Genomic DNA, 19,686 nt, shown 5'->3' on the forward strand with positions numbered 1-19,686 from the left:
TTTGGCCTTCCTATATTTGGTATGTGTTGCCGATGGCCAAGGACAGATCTTTTATGAGATAAATGAGCTTGCTCTTCCTGCATTGCAGTGGAGGTGAAAGGTTGATAAAGCCTGCCTTGAAGTTCTGCCCCATCTGGCACCAAACTAACTCCACATATTTTCTCCTCCTTGCCCAGCCTGAAAACCTGCTCTACACATCCAAAGAGAAAGATGCTGTGCTTAAGCTCACTGACTTTGGCTTTGCCAAGGAGACCACCCAAAATGCCTTACAGACACCTTGCTACACGCCCTACTATGTGGGTGAGTCATTGGGACATGGCTTGTAGCTCCCCATCTGCTCCACATGCTGCTGTGCTTTAGGGCAGCCTGAGAGTTGTGGAAACCAAAGGGTTAAAGCCCAAAAAGAAGGGAGGGCAAACTCTGTCTGTATGGAGGCGGGTGACATGGGGGGGGGGGAGCTGGAGGCTGCAAAAATATTCTTCCAAACTTCAGCTTCTGCTTTTGAAAATAGATCCAGGAAAATTCTGGCTGTGGCCTGTGAGCTGAATGACATCACAGCAGCTCTAAATATATACGTGATAAAAGGCTGCCATCAGCTTGGGACAAAGCCCAACTAGTTGTTTTTCTCTAGTTTTCAGCTTCCTGGGATTTATATGCAGAAAGTAGGCAGGCCTTTCCCCCTACATTACATGGATGCAGGGTACTAGTCATCTGCTTTGTGGGAGATCGAGCCAGAACTGGGGGAAGAGGAGATTGGTTGGTTGGTTGGAGTGTGTATTTATACTTGCACTGATAGCTATGCTCCAAGCAGCCCCTAGCTTGGAAAGGTCTCTGGTGAAAGTACCCCTTGCTCTCAAGTTGGTGCTAAAAGGGCTTTTCTTCAGGAGAGAACTTGAGGGATTGCTGAAGGGGATGGAAGCCTCCAAGACGGCTGAAATGGAACTCTGTTTGCTAGAATGAATGTTGTAGTATGTTAACCTAGAAATCTTTTTTTTTTTTAATTTTTTTTGTCTTTTCCTTTTTTATCGGTACCAGGGATCGAACTCACGACTGCCTGCTTGCAAGGCAGGTGCTTATGCTGCTGAGCTAAATCCCCAGCCCCTAACCTAGAAATCTTCTGGCTTGCTGACCTCATTGCACAGATGGGAGCACCAAGGCCCAGTGGGTTAACCCCCAAGCTAACTAACAGTGGGATGCAGAGCCATGCTCCTTACCTATGACTTCACTGTGTTCAGGAAGGCAAGTGGCATAGGATCCTCTTGCCTATGGCAGCACTCACCAAGCTGCAGACTGGCCTCTTCCCACTTTCTGCCCTCACCAACGTCAAGACTGACAGAGGGTCTCAGGGTCCAAAGGAGCTAGGGGGCTGTCTGAAAGCAATTTATTTTTTCTGGGAGCTGTTTCTTCTCCCCCAAATTCACACACATGTTGCCTTCTCAGAAGGTGCCAGACACCAGTCTGCTATGTCCCACATCCTAGCTCAGATACCTGTTCCTCACCTTAATCAGGCTTCAGGCTCTAAGACTCCTGAGGCTGAAAGCCCTCCTATGTCTTCTGCCCTGGCAGCCCCTGAGGTCCTGGGTCCAGAGAAGTATGACAAGTCCTGTGACATGTGGTCCCTGGGGGTCATCATGTACATCCTGTGAGTACCACTGTCATTCTCCTCCTTGGCCTCCTGCCTCCATCCACACACATATTTTTAGTACCACTTTGCTCCCTAACTCCCACATCCTTTGTGAGGGGCTTTTGGGTGTCTCCCCACCTTGGGCAGGCTGTCCTTTTCTAGTTACAAGACTCCATTCCTTCTGGCTGCCCAAGGGTCTGTCCATTGCTGAGGTTGATGGTGCTCCTGGGCTGTGCCTGAGAGTCCAGAGGGCTGGTATATTACCATGGTGTCTGGCTGCCTGTCTCCTCAGTGAGGGGCTGCTTGGGTGGAAAATGGGTCTGCCCAAGCACTGTCCTACATCTTTATATTAAATGACCTCTTCCCTCCCCCAGCCTGTGTGGCTTCCCACCTTTCTATTCCAACACGGGCCAGGCCATCTCCCCAGGGATGAAGAAGAGGATCCGCCAGGGCCAGTACGGCTTCCCCAATCCTGAGTGGTCCGAGGTCTCTGAGAATGGTGAGTGAGCCTTTCTGTCTTCTGTCATCCCCATGGACCTCATTCTGGCAAGCATACCTTTGGAACAAAAGTGACCTGTGACCCTACCTATGTAACCCTAGGCAGGTCACCCAACCTTTTCAAGCCTCAGTTTTTACATCTACATATGGGCTTAAAACTTGCTTCTAAAACCCCCCTCTAACTTCTGTTCCTCATTCACATTTTCCTATCTGGGGACCATGAACCAATTTACATTGTATTAGTTACCTATTAACAAATTATCCTGAACACTTAGTGTTTTGAAACAGGAAATAGTTGTTAGCTTGCTGTTTCTGCAGGTTAGGAACATGGTATCACATGCATTCCTAGGCTCACAAAACTGTGCTCTGTGGAGAGGGTTAGGGACTGCAACCTCATTGCCCTGTTCTATTTCCTGGTCTCTAGCCAAGCAGCTGATTCGTCTACTGCTGAAGACGGACCCTACAGAGAGACTGACCATTATGCAGTTTATGAACCATCCGTGGATAAATGTGAGCATCCACACCCAGCAAGATGTTGAGCTGGAGCACAGCTGCCAGCCAGGAGGGTGGTGACTCTGGAATCTGGAGTACAGTGCTGAAATGGGCCTGAACACCTGCAGTCTTGTGGTGCTACTGCCCCAACTAGACTTCTTCACCTCTCTGAGCCCTGGTTTTCTCACCAAAGACTGGGAGAAGCGGGAAGGTTGGGGATAGCCAGGGTTGCTGTGCATGCCTGCAAGCTCTAATCCAGGGACTTGGGAATCCTTCCAGCAATCAATGGTGGTGCCACAGACTCCGCTCTACACAGCCCGAGTACTGCAGGAGGACAAAGACCACTGGGATGAAGTCAAGGTGTGTAGACTCTAGCTCAGTCTCCTTGCAATTTCCAGGGTGGCAGCTCCCCAGAGTCAGGGTGTTTGATTCCTCTTGTTTGCCTGGAGCATAGCATGTCAGTGACTACCCTCGTTATCTGCACATGGTACTCCAAGTATTGAGCTGTACCATTTGGAGTGGTGCTCCTGGCTCCTTCCCTTGGTGAATAGGGCTTTGGGCTTAAGTGATGGCCTCCTATCTTTTGACTTAGAAGATGCCATGTTTGGTCATATGAGATGGCAGCTAAGAACGCTGAGCTACCCAGGTTGCAATCTCCAGGCTCAGAAAGATGTCATTCTCTACAGTCTTTGTGGTTCTGAGCAAATGGCACTGGCTGAGCTCTTTGTGTCACTTACCCTTGGTGTGATTACCAAGAGAATGGTGGAGTCACTAGTTTTTTATCTGTACTGGATAAGTTCAGTGTCTGCCACTAAGGAGTTAGGGAGGATTATGAGACATAAAGGACCAGGCACAATAGACAACATGGTCTATCGCTGTCATCACTGAGGGGGTGTCTAGGTAGGAGGGTGATACTGTTAAGGTCAGTTCATCTTGACATCTTGTCCTCTATGCCACCTGTTCTCAGGAGGAGATGACTAGTGCCCTGGCCACCATTCGGGTGGACTATGACCAGGTGAAGATCAAAGACCTGAAGACCTCTAATAACCGGCTACTCAACAAGCGGAGAAAAAAACAGGCAGGCAGCTCCTCAACTTCACAGGGCTGCAATAACCAGTAGTCCATGGGGCCTTGCAGGAGCCAGGCCTCTCAGCCTGGGTGACAGACTGCATTATGTGAGGCTACACTGGAGCCCTCAGGCTCATTCTTTTTTGTTTGATTTTTTTTTTTTTTTTTTTTTTTTTGGGACAGGATCTCACTGTCACTCAGAATGGGCTTGAATTCACTATGTAGCCCAGGCTGGCCTTGAACTCATTGCGACCATCTTGCCTCAGTCTGAATGCCAGGATTACAGGTGTGTGCCACCACATCTGGCAGGGTAACAATGGATTATTTTGTTGTGTTTTGCTTGGAACTTTGAGTTGGAAGACCCTGACCCAAAATCTTCAGAGCCCCAGCTCAGGCTCTGGCCTGAGAGAGAGGTAGGGCTTTGTCCCCTGCTGAATCAAAGCACTTTTGGCCAGGTGAATATGTGCCTTGGGGGCATGAGTTTAGCCTTTGCTGAATCAAAGCACTTTTGGCCAGGTGAATATGTGCCTTGGAGGCATGAGTTTAGCCTTCTAGGCCACTGGGAAGTATGGCTGGGTTTCCTTTCTTCAAAGGAGACACCCCTCTGCTGGTGGACAGATAGACTTGGCTCTGAGAAAGACATCCGGCCATTGGTTGCCATGGTGATCAGGGATAATGTTGGTCCCTGAATGCTGAGTATGTAACAAGAGCGGGAGGAAGAATAACCAGGAGTCTACCTCTGTCTTCTTGGGGAGTCTGGTCTCTCACTGGCTTCCTCCCACAAGCTCACCCCACTTTGGTCTCTCTGAGGCTGTAGGGTCTAGCTTGCCTGCCTCTTTTAGTGGTCTGGCCCTGTCTTGCTGCATCCCAAATCTAAATGGCACTCAGAGCTTTCTCCCAAGGAGTCCTTGGGTCAGGCCTTCTACCACTACCCACTACTCAAAGGGTGGTTTCTCATCTCAACCAAAAGTGGGAACATCTTTAACTGTTTCCCACTTTGGAAAATATCACTGTGACAAAAGTCTCCAGGCCTACCTCACCAGATCTGCCCTTGCCACATCCCAGATAGGAAAGCCCTTCTGCTAATAGCAGGGGCTGTGCATTGGTATGCTTTTGTGAGAGAGTGTGGTTGGATTCCCATTAATCAGGCATCTCTTTCCATGCTTTAGGTCAGACCTGAGGTAGTAAAGGGCTGCTGAGTCATACTCAGAAAGTCTGATCCTGGCTTCAACCTGAGTTGGAGCAGAGAGGGCTCTTCCTGGCTGATTCAGGGTTATCTAGCCCCATCCCACCCAGAGCATACTTGAGGTGCTTACTTGATAATAGGCCTGACAAGTGCCTGACACTCAGCCTAGTACTTGGTTCCTGGCCTGTCTCACTGGCTGGGAAACCCTAGACCAGTGATGGTGAACCGTTTAGTGCTTTCAGTGATACAAACAACCTGCTATGGCATGGCGTGCCATAGGTTCACCACCATTGTTCTAGACCATGTCATCCAGGACAGTGCTGCCAGGTTTTATATCCAGATATTAATAAACATCATTTTGACACTTTCTCCTGGTTCTTGGGCTTCTCTTTGTCTACATAGATGGAGAAAAGTGGCCAAAGGGCAGCTGCATACCCCCATTAGTGATTTAACTCTGGCTGGAGTGGTGCTTCAGGTCTGGTGAACATGCCAGACTGACTCCAGAGCCACTGCAGCCTCACTAGGTGTGGAAAGGTCAGAGAGGCTGGGGGATGGCAGCTGGCACATGCCCCCAGCTCTGTGCCGCCCCTGTGCACTGTATGTGTGACACCTACTCCTGGCCTTGTGTGTGCCAGCGTCTGCCCACAGTGGCCACCCCCAGCTGTGCACCAGCCTGCTGAAGGGCAGGCAGAGTGCCTGCTGCAGCACTGAGCTATTTTCAGAAACTGCCAGATTTCATTTGGCAGTGAGAATATCGAGGAGGGGAGTGGGCGGGGTGCTGGAAGACTGTCTTTTCACTACTTCAGCAAGAGCGCACCCTCACCCCTTGGGAGCCCTTGTGGGCAGCCTCAAGGGAGCTCTCACTGTGGCATTTCTTCCCCAACGATCTTGAAACCTCCTAGTTTTCTAAGAGCTCACCTGGTATAGGTATTGCTTCCCTTGCCTCACCCAGGGTGTGGGGAGGGTGTGGAGATATATGAAGACAGGACAGGTAGCATTCAGGAGATGTTTTGTTGCATCTCAGCCCAGTGACCTTGGACAAGACCTTTAGCTTCCCTTACCTCCATGTGTTCCTGCAGCTTGTGTACTAAAGATGAGGGCGCCCACCTCGCAGATTCATCCCAGGAATTTGAACAGACAATGTATGGGAAGTACTTAGTGGTGTGCCTGAGGCATGGCTCTTGCCCAATTCCCATTAACCAGCCCAGCATCGTTACCCACCAGGAAGGAGAGACGTACCTAAAGTTGTCTGAAGGAAAAGCAGTCCAACCCCAAATCCATCTCTGGGACTTTTGTGCAGAAAATCAAGCCGTCTCTACCCTTGGGTGTCCCTACCCCAAGGGCTTGCCCTCCAGGATAACATCATGGGGCTTTTAGGTCTCAGCTCTAGTCCAGCACTTCAAAGGAGGATGAATTTGAGGATCCCTGTCCACAGGTGAATCTGTGGTTGACCTCAACACTTTTATCATATTTTCTAAGTCTGGTAGAATGTCGGCCAGATTCAAAATATAGAGCCTTTCTAGTGACAGAGTTATAGGATGTAGAGGGACTTTCTCACTTGGATCTGAGCACCTACATACACCATGCTGGGTACAAGAAGGCAGCATGAACATTTCAGACAGGGTGTTCACCCAGGAGCTTAAATTCATGGAGCAGAAGGACAAAACATTACAGAAATGTATGTGGAATTGTGGTCTAGCTGTGGTGTAGGAAGAAAAGACATGGTCCTAGCAAGAAAAGGTGCCATGGGCAGTTTAAATCAAAGGGAGAGCTGATGTATCCTGAAGGCCACAAAGGTGTCTGATAGGTTATAGGACTGAAAGCAAGACAGCTGGGCCAAGGGCTTCAGGCTCTGTCTGTCCTTTGGCTCTGCCAGTTTAGACTTCTTTCTTAGGCTGGCTTTGATCCTACACTATACAGCTGTAAGACCGCTGCAGAAGTCTTGGAGGAGATTGTTATCTGATCAAATGTCCACCTACTGGTCCCAGGGAAGGAGTCTTATTGGTCACATTTGGCCTTTTGTTTCTGGGGAGGGAGCATGCCCCTTCTTGTTGTTACAGCAGGGAAGATGATGGAAGGATTGCCCTTTTTTCTCTCGTGTTTGCTTGGCTACTTCCAAGAGCTCATGAAGAATCTGGATCCATGATAAGCCCAGCCTAGGGCTTATCCCCTCTGATCTCTGGCTTTAAATGTAGTTCTCATGAACCAGGACTGGGAGGTTAAATGCCTAGCTAACTCACATTCCTTATTGGGAGCAAATCCCTGACATCAGCTGCTGTCAGGTAAGCTAAGAAAGCCAAGTGGCCACTGTTTACATCAACTAATCCAAGCATTTGCATGGGCTGTGTAGTGGCTTCCTTGGGAATCTGCAGTAAAGAATTCCATAAGAGGTGTGTGTGTGTGTGTGTGTGTGTGTGTGTGTGTGTGTGTGTGTGATAGAGTGAGACAGAGACCTGACTCTGTCCTCAGAACCTGATGCTGGCTGACTTCCAGCAGCCTGGCTCATTGTTATTCCTTACCAGCCTTTGTCCACCCTTGCCCTTTATTCAGGGCCTCTACTGAAACATCAGAATTGAGCGTCAAAATGCAGCTCTGCAGCAGTCTCAGTGTTTTCAGGCCTAGTTAAAACTTTCCCTAGTAGGCATGGGAGGTTGGCAGAGGGGTATAATGTGGCACTCTCTAGACCTGGTCGCCTTAGGCTGAGCTTCTGAATTCCTAATGGGTCCTCACAGCTAACTTCAAGCCCAGCAGGGTAAAATTCTTCCTTTAGTCCCACTGGGCTGCCAGCATGCTTACCCATTATAATTGAGATCAGCAGACAGGAAACCCACAGCCTGCCTGGGTTTTAGAATGGGATGGAGTCATTTAGATTTATCTGAGTGCTTGGTCAAAGCTAGTCTCATTTTGAGGTTCCTAGCAGGAAAATAAAATGTTGATTAAAGAGGACCAGGTTACCTGTAATCCTAGATAGGCCAAGGCAGGAGGAGGGCCAGGAATTCAAGGCCAGCCTGGGTTACATAGTGAGTTCAAGGCCAGCCTGAAATACACAGTGAGACCTTGTCTTGAAAAAACAAAAACAAAAGCAAACAAACTCAAAACAACAAACAAACCAAAAAGAGGACCAGGTTATTCCAGCACCCTTGGTAGATATGTTGCCACTAGTTGATGGTCTGTGAGGAATGCTCTGAGGTCTAAGGAGGACCATACACTTTGTAAGGCTTCAACTTCCTTGCCTGAGGAGTCTCACAAAAATCAGGTAGGAATATAGTGGAGAAGGGGGTGGGGCAGAGGCCAAAGATCTTGGTTACCAGCATGTGTTCCCAGCAACCTTCCTGCTCCACCTTCTGTTTCCCCTGACCTGGAGAAAGTTGCTGGTGACTCAAGGAAACCAGATTCCTGGGACTCAAGAGGAGCTGACAGTCAACAAGACAGGTTAATTGGGGTGTGGGGCCACCTGCTGGTTATCTGGGTAAGTATTCGATGGACACCTACTATGCGCCCGTGTTTGAAGGAATTGTGGGGCAGGTGAGAGACCACATTATAATGAACAACTGCTGTTTACTAGATGCCTCCTGTGTCTGTCACTGAGCTGTTTGTGACTCATCTTACTTGGTCCTCACATTTTCATGTTTCAGAAAACCTGAGCCCCAAGCTCTTAATCATTGCCCTCTCTGCTAACGGAGGTCAGAAAAAGGAAATACTACTCAGAAAGCCTCCCAGATATAGTGACAGTGTGAACTCAAAGGCAAGTCAGATTTGGATGGACAAAATTTAGGGAAAGGGCATTGCAGCTGGCAGGTGCAGAATAGCACAAGATGCTCTGTGTGAAGAACTAAGAGTAAGTTTGTTTAACAGGTGAGAGGCGGTCACAGCAAGGATGTCTTTCATTTCCTCATCTCCTTCCTGTAGGAAGTTAGAGCACCATGCCCAGAGAAATAAGTGGATACCTGGTGGCAGTTTCTCCCTCTCAGAGCCCTTAAGGCACTCATGTGTGGTTTATTCCCCATTCTTACCACAATCTCCACTGGAGATACATCCAGCTCCAAATTTGATGCCAATTTGTTAAACAATCCATCTACCTCTTACTGCTGTGGCATTTCCAGTTAGCACTCATGCTGTCTGTCAGAGTTGCAGCTGGGTTTTTCCATGTTGGATTCCTTGAAACCCCCAGGATTTGGTGGGGGAGTCCTTGAGCACTCCACTTCTGCTTCCAACAAAGTTATCTTTTTTTTTTTGTATGTGTGTGGCAGTACTGGGGGTTGAAGCCAGGGCCTCATGCAGGAAAGGCAAGTGCACTACCACAGAGCTATATTCCCAACCCTCCAACAGAGTTTTCTTATATACTGAAATTTCTCCTGATAAGCTGAACAAGAATTAATGTGCTTGGAAAAAGTATATGGACCACTGAACTACTCATTACCAAAGTACATCTTCAACCCTACAAAGCAGGCACTGTGTACCCCATTTGTACACGGGAAAACAAACTCAGAATAGCTGAGTAGCTAAGTACCTCATTAAGGTCCATGGCTGGAAGGGAGAGGGAGAAGGATCCTGACATGGCAAAACAGTTTCCAGGCTGTCCTTTTTCCCACTGTCACTGCCCATTGAGGGTCCAAACTGCAGAGACAGATGAGAAGAGCTCTGTACTCTCTTTTAGGTGGTCTGCATCCTGGGGATGGCAAGGGCAGAGATTGTTGAGTGGGAAAAGTTCTCCTACCTTGTTGGTAGTTCACTCTAGACAGAGAAAACAGTTCAAGGTGAGGTGATGGGGTTGAGGAGACAGCTGGGGAGGCTGGGGATTCTGCCTTATCCTGCAAAACAAGTTACACCCCAGTCCCCATGCCTGTCTTACTCTGCATCCACAACAAATCAAAGAGCATTATCCTTTTTAAAAATTTTATTTCAAAGAAAATAAAATCTAACAAAATAAAACAGAATAAAGCCAATCAAAATAAAACAATGAAAATGATACAGGACTTCAAAACAAGAAATAGGAAATCAACAATGGCTAAGCATTAACTCTTACACCTGATGGATTCTGTGTGCAACAGTGTGTCAGGTCTCTCATTCACTCCAGTGCAGAGGTCTACCTCAGCATCAGCCTCCCTTTCAGGTGACAGGACTTTGACTCAGGGGCCGCATCTCCCCAGCTTAGCTGTTAGAATCAGATGGAGGTCTCAGGAGCCACTGAGAAAGGTCAGACAAGTGAGAGATGGGGCTGCTCAGGCCTGGGCCTAGTTGCCTGAAGTTGATACCTCGCAGCTCAGGTTTTGGGCACCTGAAGAGTGCCTTGCCACGTACCAGGTATCTCACACACAGCCTTTACATTTCTGCTCTCCCAGTATCTCTCCTGAGCATAGGTTATGCCCATCTTGCAGACAAAGTCACTAAAGTTTTAATAATACCAGAAGAAAGTGCCCATGTTCCTGAGCGGTACGTGGTAGGACAAGGGTTTGAATCTAGAACCATGGGCTCCACAATCCTCTCCCTGTGAGGAAGACTATCACTACCAGGATCCTCAATGTTACTGAGTCCTTCTCTGATGTAGTCTAATTGGAAATGTCATAAACATGCCTTTCCCCATCCCTGATCCTCTGTGTCTCTGACTGTCAGAAAAAGGACACTTGGAGTAATCTTCCTTGGCCTCTGGCCTCTCACCCTGGGTAGGGAGTGTTCAGCATCTCTCAAGAAGGTTTAAAGTCAGGGGGGTTACTTTTCAAAATAAAATGGATGTTGTGCCTTATTAGCACATCTTGTTGCCCCTTCTGACTGTTTTGAAACATCAGAGAACCTCCTTAATCACTCTTATTTCCTCATTAGAACGTGCAGACCACAAATGTCTGCCTCCAGACTGTAAGACTGTGAAAGGTAAGGTATGACATTCCACACAGCTCCTAGCCTGTCACAAACTCTAAAAAAGAAAATTCACCTCACACAAGGCTATGTGGACATGATGGTACTCAGGGAAGCGTTGAATCGCAGGTTAAAGCCTGGTAGGGAGGCTGTCTGCCTGACAGAAATGGCAGTCAGTGCTGGTGTCTGAAAGAACTGCACAGCTACAGGTGAGGTCTTTCTGTGAAGTCTCCTCTTAGGCTGGGGCCTAGCAGACTGTGCAATAGGGCTGCCAGAGCTGGTGGGGTGACATGTGAGACAGGAGGGTCTCTGACCAATGACAGGTAGGCAGGTTCAGAAAGCCTCTTCTCACATGGTCATGGTGGGTGTCAGAGACTGTGGGGGCACAGGTGCAGGCACTGCACCACTGGATGAGGGGATGGATTGGCCTGGTATGCTGACTGTGGCCCTCTTGTGCTATTGACTAGGACAATCTAAGCAAATGAACCTCCTTCTCTAATGACAGCCTGCAGGCAAAGACAGGGGCAAAAGAGTCAGGGAAGCCTCTGAATAGGGGACACTCAAATAGGATGAATGACAAGAAATTGGCTATCAGAAGAGAAGAAGGGCATCCTGTGTAGAAAAATTAGCAAGCGTAAAGGCCCAGAAGCTCATAAGATCTTTGAGTATCTGAGAACAGTGAGCCACATTGTACTTGGAGAATGCAATTCTCTATCAGGAGGAAGGGAGCATTCAGGCAACTTTCTGGGCACCAGGTAATAAAAAAACTTTTTAGAAGTGCCTTTTTCTAGACTCTGCCACTGACCACCTTGTATAGGGTCTCATGGGGCTCATGAGCCCTCGTACATGGGGCTCATGATAGCTTCACCAGAGGTAAACTCACCCCTTGACTCTACAGAGACAGTATTAGCTCCTGGAATGACTTTACTGTCTGTCTTATTGTTAGCAATACAATGAGTCTACTAAACCACGGCTACAAACTTCGCTATGGCTATTAATATTGGCAGAGCCAACAACTGTGTCTGTTTCCACAAGAAGCAATAAGGTATAAACTTACCTCTGAAGACTCTGTAGAGATAAGGCCTGCCCTCTGGCCTTTAGAAGAAGGGGTCAGTTTCTTTTAATGAGCTTCTGTAATTGGAGTTTGATCTCACTGGAGTTATGCGGATGCTTGTGTGAAGATCCTGGGTGGCAGGGGTGGGGTGAGTGGGTGAGGGTAGGGGATGAGCAGAAATTCTCAGGAATGGTGCTGCATAGTATTCTTAGCCAGCAACATGCTTCTCCTCTGACCAGTATATGAATCAATGCAGGTCAGGAGTTGACCTAGGCTGGATGTACTGCTAAGAGAAGTACCCTAAAGTATTCCTCCTGGGACAGCCAACCCTTTTCCACATCTACCTGTCAGGGACCAATTCTGGAGGATTTTCTTCCTTCTGATGCTCTGGATGTCAGATGGGTTTCCTCAGAATCTTAGGTGAATCCTTCATGACTGGAGGTGCCTGAAGAATGAGGTGGATATAGAAAGGATTTAGTCAGGGAGAAGATGGCTAGTTTCTGCCTTCTGAAAGGAAGGTAGTCTGAAGGTCATATAGAAGGTTAGTAGGTGAAACCATGAACAAAATAAACCTCCCTGAAGACAATCACAATTTTGAGGGTAGGACATCAGGCTGGCGGGACCTAGAAGGACTTGTGGATTCCAATTTCAAGATTCCTAGGCTGGAGTTATAGCTCAGTGGCACAGTGCCTCCCTGGTAGGCACAAGGTCCTAAATTCAATTTCTGCTACAACAAACAAAAAAGCTAATGTTTTCTCCTCAGAGTCCAGTTATCTGGAAGGAGAAATTATACCCATTGGGCCTTTGTACTTTCTTGCCCCCATGCTGATCCTTCTGGATTGGCCATGCTCAGATCTCCAAGGACAGGAAGAGTCCAGGAGTAGTGAAAGCCAATCAAGTACGATTCAGAAATGGCTGGAATGAATGGATGGTTCTGAATAGCATCTAAGAAGATCAGAATATGTTCTACATCTAAATCGTAACACAAAAGTGTGGTCTGCAATAGCTTCACTTAGGGTTAGCATTGAGGAAGCAGGAGTGGGGGATCTCACCTAACAGTCTTTCTTGGCCCTCTCCAAGGTGACTGAGGCTGTAGCTGAATGCTCAGGAGCAACATCCCATGCTGGCCAATTCCCATGCAAGTCACAATTTGCCCCTGGATCGTGCTCACCCTTGGTTGGAGTCTTCCTCAACAAGCATTCCATGGGCCTCCTTAAACTTTCCTTAGATGCTTTCCAGCCCAACCCAGCCTTTCTTATGTTGCCAGTCCTGTAGTTGTTTCTGACGTGGGACTTCTGGTCTGGTGGAAGGAGGGAGGAAAACTCCCATTATTGACAGGTAGATGTTGAAACCCTTAGCTTTCCCCTTCCCCACCCTATGGAACTGGTGCAGGTCATCCCACTCCTTGCATCCTAGGCTAGGCAGCAGTCCTAAGAGGCAAGCGCTTGTTTTCTCAAACATTCCACACCTAATATCCCTAGATGAACCAAGTCTGCTCAGACTTCATGGTCCTGATGGTCCCTTGACTCCAGGGTAGCCCTGAGCCGTGTCAGAACTTCCCTGGAGCCTCCTCCTTTAGAACGTGGCTTAGGCTGGAAGCAGCCTGCATTTACTACAGGCTCTGTGAGTAATGCTTTTCCTCTGGTGTGTTAGGAACCTTGGGCCTTGGTGCTACTCATAGTGGTCTGTCTCTGGTCAGTGGTTGTCACTTCCAAGAGCCAGTGAAGAAGAGAGAGCCTTTTGTACTTCATTCTCCCTCAGAGAATCTCCCACAGCTTTCAGTCTTATCCACGAGCAGTGACACCTCCTTGGTCTGGCTCTGCCCACTTCAGGTTCTTCAGAACTGCGAAGTTCAGCAACTTGAAGACTGTGGCCCCTGCTCTCTGCTAGTATAGAGAAGGAAGGCTGGAGTATGGTGGTATAGGTCTAAAATCCCAGCATTCTGGGAGACTGAGATGGAAGTTTGAGCCCAGCTGGGTAAAGTAATGGCTTAGCAAGACACTGTCTCAAAATTAAAAAAAAAAAAAAAAGCTTGGAATGTAGCTCAGGGCAAAGGCAAAGAAATACCTGAAGCTCTGGGACTGTCTGTTGTATATATGATCTTGGATAGGCTTTTTCCCCCCTCTGGAATTAGTTTCCTTGCTGGTGAAAAGGTGGCAATGAAGCTCATAGGGTTATTTGGAGGATACAGTGTGATAATATGTGGGTACAGAGCTGAACTGAAAAAAATCTAAGAGGTGAATTACTATAAGATAGGGAGAATAGGATGAGCTGGAAAAAATTTATTGTGTAGGGAGGGGAAAGGAGATAGTAGGGAAATAGCATCTGATATGACAGGAAGGCCTGGAATATTAGGAGTCCAGAGGCTCCTGTGCCATGGCGAGGTCTCTGTTGACCAAATACTGAGGGTAGTCTTCTGTTTACCTAGAAGAGGTTATAATAATCAAAAGCCTGGAGTCTGTGGAGCCATAGAAAATACTATCTGGCCAGCCTAGAAGAATGAGAAAATAAGTGGAGTGTTGTACTCACGGTTTACAAGGGAATAGATTTAATACAGGACACATAATTCATAGGATTATTTTATAATATTTCCCCAAAGAGTCAAATGCAGAAGAATGCAATAGATCTGTCCATGTACTAGAGACCCAAAGAATCCACCTGAGGGCTTAAATTCCACAGCAATGTCCTGCACAAGTCAGCTGAAGACCTAAAGCCCATGGCAATGTCCTCCACAAGTACAGCTGGAGGCCTAGAGCCCAATAGTATTTCTTGCAAGTCTGTATTAAGGATCTGCACTGGAAAGGCTCAAAAGCCAGTGGTAGAAGCTAGAGTCTGCTCCATCAGGGTGAAGGATCTGTTCCAGAAGACAGGGATCTACACTAGAGCCAGGAAGTGATGCTCAAGGTAAGGACCAGAGCTCCTCTAAAGAGAACTGTAACCATTTTCAGAGATAGCAAGTACCCAAGCTCCAGACAATGGGAAGAGCTGAGTTTATATCAGGGAAATCAATGTGACAATCTTCTCCAGGAGAATCAACAGCACACTCTCTTCCCCTCCAGTTCTCTTTTTATGCTGTTGTCAACAATCATCAAATGGGTCTTCTATGCCCAGAAACACACTGATTTAGTTCAGTTGGATATTACAAGATGCCCGTTAGTTAATCCACCACATGGAGATGGAGTCATCTTCTCTGAAGACTACTCTTGAATTTGAATCATCCTCTATCCCTTAGGTGTTGGGTAAGGGGTGGTCAGTCCCATATTCCTTTCCCCCAGGACTTGTTGACTAAGGGAGAAAGCTCCCTAAGGAAAAGATGCACTGGGAGTGCATCACCCAGTTCCAGGCCTTAAGGCCCTCAGCCTTCTGTTCTAGCCTTGTGCCATGCACTCCTGTCCCATCTCGTCCAGAACAGGTCCATATTCCTCCTGTTCCCCAGGGATAGGTTTCTGAGCACAGAAGTCAAAGCCTGTATTAAACCTGATGGATGAATAGGATCAAATACATCCTATATATCCCCAAACTGAATTTCTCCAATCCCTGCAGATCATGTTCAAGAGAAAGTTATAAAAATGTCCATGCCTTGGCCCCCATGAGGGATAGAATTCAGCTACTTGGGTCTGTGATAGGCTCATAAAATCGTGTGTTATGATTCAAAAGTTTGTTTTTGAGGTGCTTAGACCAGAAGAGCATCTCAGACTTAGCTGATATGGGTATGCATGGGAAGAAGGGGTTACTGTTCAAAAAAGCTGTAGAGGCAAAAATGAAGGGAGACCAACAAGGAGGCTGGAGGATTCCAAATGAGAGGGAAGTGATTTGGCATGAGAGATCTGGGATCGACTTGGAGTTAAAGCCACAGAACTCACTGTGGACCAGATATGAGAGAAAGAGAAAGTACTAAGGATGACTGGCAGTGTTAAGCTTGAGCTGCTAAGGACATGGAGGTCGCTTTTTCCCCCCCAAGATCCTGTAAGGCACAAAGGTATGAGGAAGGTAGCTGGATTGATGGAGGTTGAGCCATAGCTTTGAGAGACATTATAATTTAGTTGGGGTCCATGGTCACAAGATCAGATGACAGAGGAAAGAATGGGAAGTGAGATGAAAAGTTGTCTTAGTCCTGGGGCAGAGGGTTAGGGAGATATGAAATTATCAGAAGAGTACAATGAGAGGGATAACCAGGCAGGTAGAAAGTTAAGTGTATGCACAGTAGATTGACTCCAGGACACCCTGTGAATGCCAAAATCTGTGGACACTCCAGTATCTTACACAATGTGGCTTAGTATTTGCATATAACCTATGCACATTCTCCTGTATACTTTAAATCATCTCTAAATCACTTTAAATACTTAATACAATATAACCACTGTGCTGGTAGTTGTACTGCATTGTTTAGGGGATGATATAAGAAAAGTTTTTCTGTGTTCAGTATAGATATGATGTTTAAAAATATTTTCACCAGGAATTTAGCTCAGTGGCATAAGTGCCTGCCTGGAAAAAAATGTATATGCATATTTTTTCAATTCACAAGAATTGGTTGAATCCACTGATTTGGAAACCACAGATACAGAGAGCTGACTGTATAGTTTATTATAAGCTTTTAAAAACAAGTGTTCTAAGAAAGGAATTGTCACTGTTTGGATACTGCTGAGCAGAAAAAGTAGGACAAGGATAGAGAAACAATCATTAGATCTGCCATCGCAGACATCCTTGATAGCATTAATGTAGGCATTTCCATGGAGCAATAGGGCTGGAAATTCAAATGGGCAAAATAGAAGCTATCAGCAGGAAGGTAGAGGCAAGGAGCCCAGCGCCAGGGGATGGAAGCCTTTTTTCCAAGCATTGTGTGAGAGGTGCTGAGTGACTTTGGGCTCTGCTTAATTACCAAAGCCTTCAGTGGCAACATGAAGAAAAATGGCCCTGTGTCTTGGAAGTCAAGGCCTGGGCCTTCCAGCATAGATTAGTAGATGATGCTTAATGCTGTCTCAGAATAATCTGGTTTCGAGACATCCTCATTTCTAGGAGGGCAGAAAGGCTTCAGTGCTGTGTATTATCCTTCTGAGGAAGCTGTACTGTTTTGTATAATTATGTTCCAGATAGAAGCAACACAACCTCATTGGAAAACTACAGAAAGAAAGAAGGTTTATGTCCCTCTGATTTGTATCTAATTATGTTTATTCTTGCATAATCACAATCACATTGTGAGCAGTTTTGGGCATGATTTTTTTCCGGAGGGTTACATAATAGATACTCTGTATGTCAGTATATGGCTTCCATGGTTATTAATGATTACCTAAAATTACATGGAGCAATGCCGCATGTTCAATCAGTTTGTCCTCTTTTGGTGGTCATTTGAGATATTTTCAGTATTTATAGACAACATTGCATTGACTAGCTATGTAAATGGGACTTACCCTGATATATTCTCAAAGAGCTAATGGATTTAGATTTCTTGATATCCAGTTGCTAGCTGTTGGTGGAAGAGCTGACTGAACCCACTCACTTGGAGTAGAGCCTTTACTTTCATACAACTGTCTGCACAGAATTGTTTAAATGTTTTTTACTTTGACTGGCCAAAGAAAGGTCTCATTGTAGCTTCAATTTGTCTTTCTTTGGTGGTTAAATAAGTGCTAATTTTCCCAACTGTTAATTTACTGATTCTATCTCTCCCCTCTGGAAGAAACAGTTCCCATCAAGCAATTCACATTTGTACTTTTCCCAGCAAGTTTTCTGAATTGTTAACAGGGCCCTTCCAGGCTGTCCTTACCTGGTGGAGTGTACAACGTCATATTTGTGTTTGCCCACATTTTCTCACACCTCTAGGTAGACTTCACAGTCATATTATTCCACTTGGAGTCTTCACAGTAGTTTTTGTGTAGACATTCCTCTTAGTCTTCATTGACTCTGCTTGCAGTCACTTCTCCTGAATTTAGAAGAGCCTTTGGGAATACATCTTAACCAACAGATTAGTAAATACGGACTGCTCACAGTTCTCCATACTCTGCCTCTATCCATTTGGGCTCTGGTTACTTTGTCATTGCTTTACATGTAGTTATGCTTCTCCTTCCCTCTGTGCATTGGTTTATAAGATCTCCTCCAAGAGTGCATCCATTTACTTTTAGGCCATATCCAATGAAATTAAACTAATCCTCAGAGACCTTGCCTCTTGACCAAGCTTTCTTGGATTTTTTAAAAAGTCACTCAGCCTTCTGTGCCTTTGACCATCTGAAGCATTTATAGTCTACAGGGACTCTTTGAAAGGGTCCCAATACTCCAACAAATAGTTCTTTTTTCCTTATTCAACTTCTGAACAAATGGAGAAAGAAAAACTCAAATGAAACTTAAGTCATCACCTTCTTCAGTGATGGAGGCTTAGTGAAGGAAGTATTTTGGAGTTAGATTAAATGAGGATGCAAATTGACATGAGAATTACTCCTTTTCCACTTCCCTCTAGTCTCACACAATCTGGGTGAGATAGGCTCCCCATGTTACAGTTACTGGAGACTACACATGGACAGAAACATGAAGAGTGAGAAATCTGCTGCCCTCCTCACAGACAATACCTAAGGGGAAAATGTTAAATTTTGCCTTGAATTATAGCTTAGTCATTCTGTATGTTTTGCACTCTGGCTACCTTTGAGTTCCTTCAAGCCCAGGAAATGTACAGCTTATTATCTTCTTAGTGCCTTCTAGTAGGTAAAGAAGACTCACTGTTAGCTCCTGCTTCCCATGCCTATCCACCCCAGATAAATACAGAATTCTGTTCTGTTTTGAGGGCTTCATTTCTCTATTGAGGCTGGCCTGAGTATGTAGGCAGAACCTATAGGAACAAGTTGGGATATAATCACTGACACTGGCTCAGGCCTCATTCAGGAGGGGTGATAGGCCCTTTTTGAAAGCAGGCTTCTTTCCATGAGGGTATAGTTTTGGAATGATGACACTAGCATCCTGGGTGTCCTTGCACTAGGACGGAAGAGATAGGCGAACAAGAGATTGAGATAGCACAGGCATGCTTTGTTCAACTCACAAGAGTGCAAAGAATCTCTTTTTGTCTTTTATTGGGCTGCTTAACGAAGGCAGAGAGGACTAAATATTTTGGGCTGGATGTAGAAGCCCATGGACAGAGCCAGGTTACAAACTCCACTGCTCTGCTAGCTGCTGCTTTCTAGAGGCATTTGAGCCCTCATACATTTTGAAGCCCACCTGGTAATGCCTGGGTTCCTGTGGGTGCACACAAATCATTGTACCACATAGAGTTAGAAAAAGACTCTCTAAAAATAACCACCGAGGAATATTTAATTTGATAGCGAGGCTGTGACTAATCCATGGAACAGAGTCTATGTGACAAGATGCAGTACAATAGTGGGGAGAAATTTGTGTCTGACCTTTAAGCAAGTGCAAAATGAAACAGATCTATACCTCAGCAGCTGAGGACACCGTGGTTTTAGGGAGCATGTCTATGAACAGGGGATTTGATGATCATGGAGGAAAACTGATGGAATGTGTAGTTTTTGAGGGTACTGCATTATGGAAATAGCTTGGGAAAGTCAATACCTTCTGGTGTTAAATAGAGAGAAAAGCTAGTGCTTGGCTGGTAAGAGGAGGATGCTGCTAGCCTAGCTGAGCAAAGGAAACCAAACTGGCCCTATTAGGTTGGCTTGGAGGAAAAGCAAGTCCCACAAACACAATGAGAACCAGGCATTCTGGCAAACAATCAGAGTGAGGAAAGGGAAGCCAGGTTTCAAATGTTTAATTTGAACATTTATCCTGTGCCAGGCTCGGTATTGAGAGTTTTGCACGTATTGTCCTCATACATGTCCTTGTTAAAGAAGCTATTATGATTTTCACTTGACAGAGGAGGAAATTGGGTTTAGAAGGGTTAAACTACTGGCTTGGAGTCATCCAGCTTCAAAATAT

At 46.2% G+C, this 19,686-nt stretch overlaps 1 protein-coding gene and 1 long non-coding RNA gene across 2 annotated transcripts in view; one reads left to right on the forward strand and one right to left on the reverse strand.

The window, feature by feature from the left end:
* Mapkapk3 (MAPK activated protein kinase 3) overlaps positions 1-5,237 on the forward strand; it is a 29,938-nt gene extending 24,701 nt beyond the window's left edge. Inside the window, exons 6-11 of the mRNA XM_003476703.5 lie at positions 177-300; positions 1,567-1,642; positions 1,999-2,123; positions 2,547-2,632; positions 2,894-2,974; positions 3,582-5,237. Of these exons, the coding sequence (XP_003476751.1) occupies positions 177-300; positions 1,567-1,642; positions 1,999-2,123; positions 2,547-2,632; positions 2,894-2,974; positions 3,582-3,734 (645 nt within the window). The 3' untranslated portion in view covers positions 3,735-5,237. The remainder of the gene's footprint in view (positions 1-176; positions 301-1,566; positions 1,643-1,998; positions 2,124-2,546; positions 2,633-2,893; positions 2,975-3,581) is intronic.
* A 4,613-nt stretch (positions 5,238-9,850) lies between these two features.
* Positions 9,851-19,008, reverse strand: LOC134476084 (uncharacterized). The gene is made up of 4 exons (XR_010047558.1): positions 17,537-19,008; positions 12,828-13,075; positions 11,779-12,220; positions 9,851-10,055 (listed from the first exon to the last, which is right to left on the reverse strand). It is a non-coding gene; the product is annotated as an uncharacterized LOC134476084 (long non-coding RNA).
* Positions 19,009-19,686: the final 678 nt, after the last annotated feature.

This window comes from Cavia porcellus, unplaced genomic scaffold (genome assembly GCF_034190915.1).
Source record: "Cavia porcellus strain 051 isolate PalLab524CR breed Dunkin Hartley unplaced genomic scaffold, mCavPor4.1 scaffold_5, whole genome shotgun sequence".
Classification (NCBI taxonomy): Eukaryota; Metazoa; Chordata; class Mammalia; order Rodentia; family Caviidae; genus Cavia; species Cavia porcellus.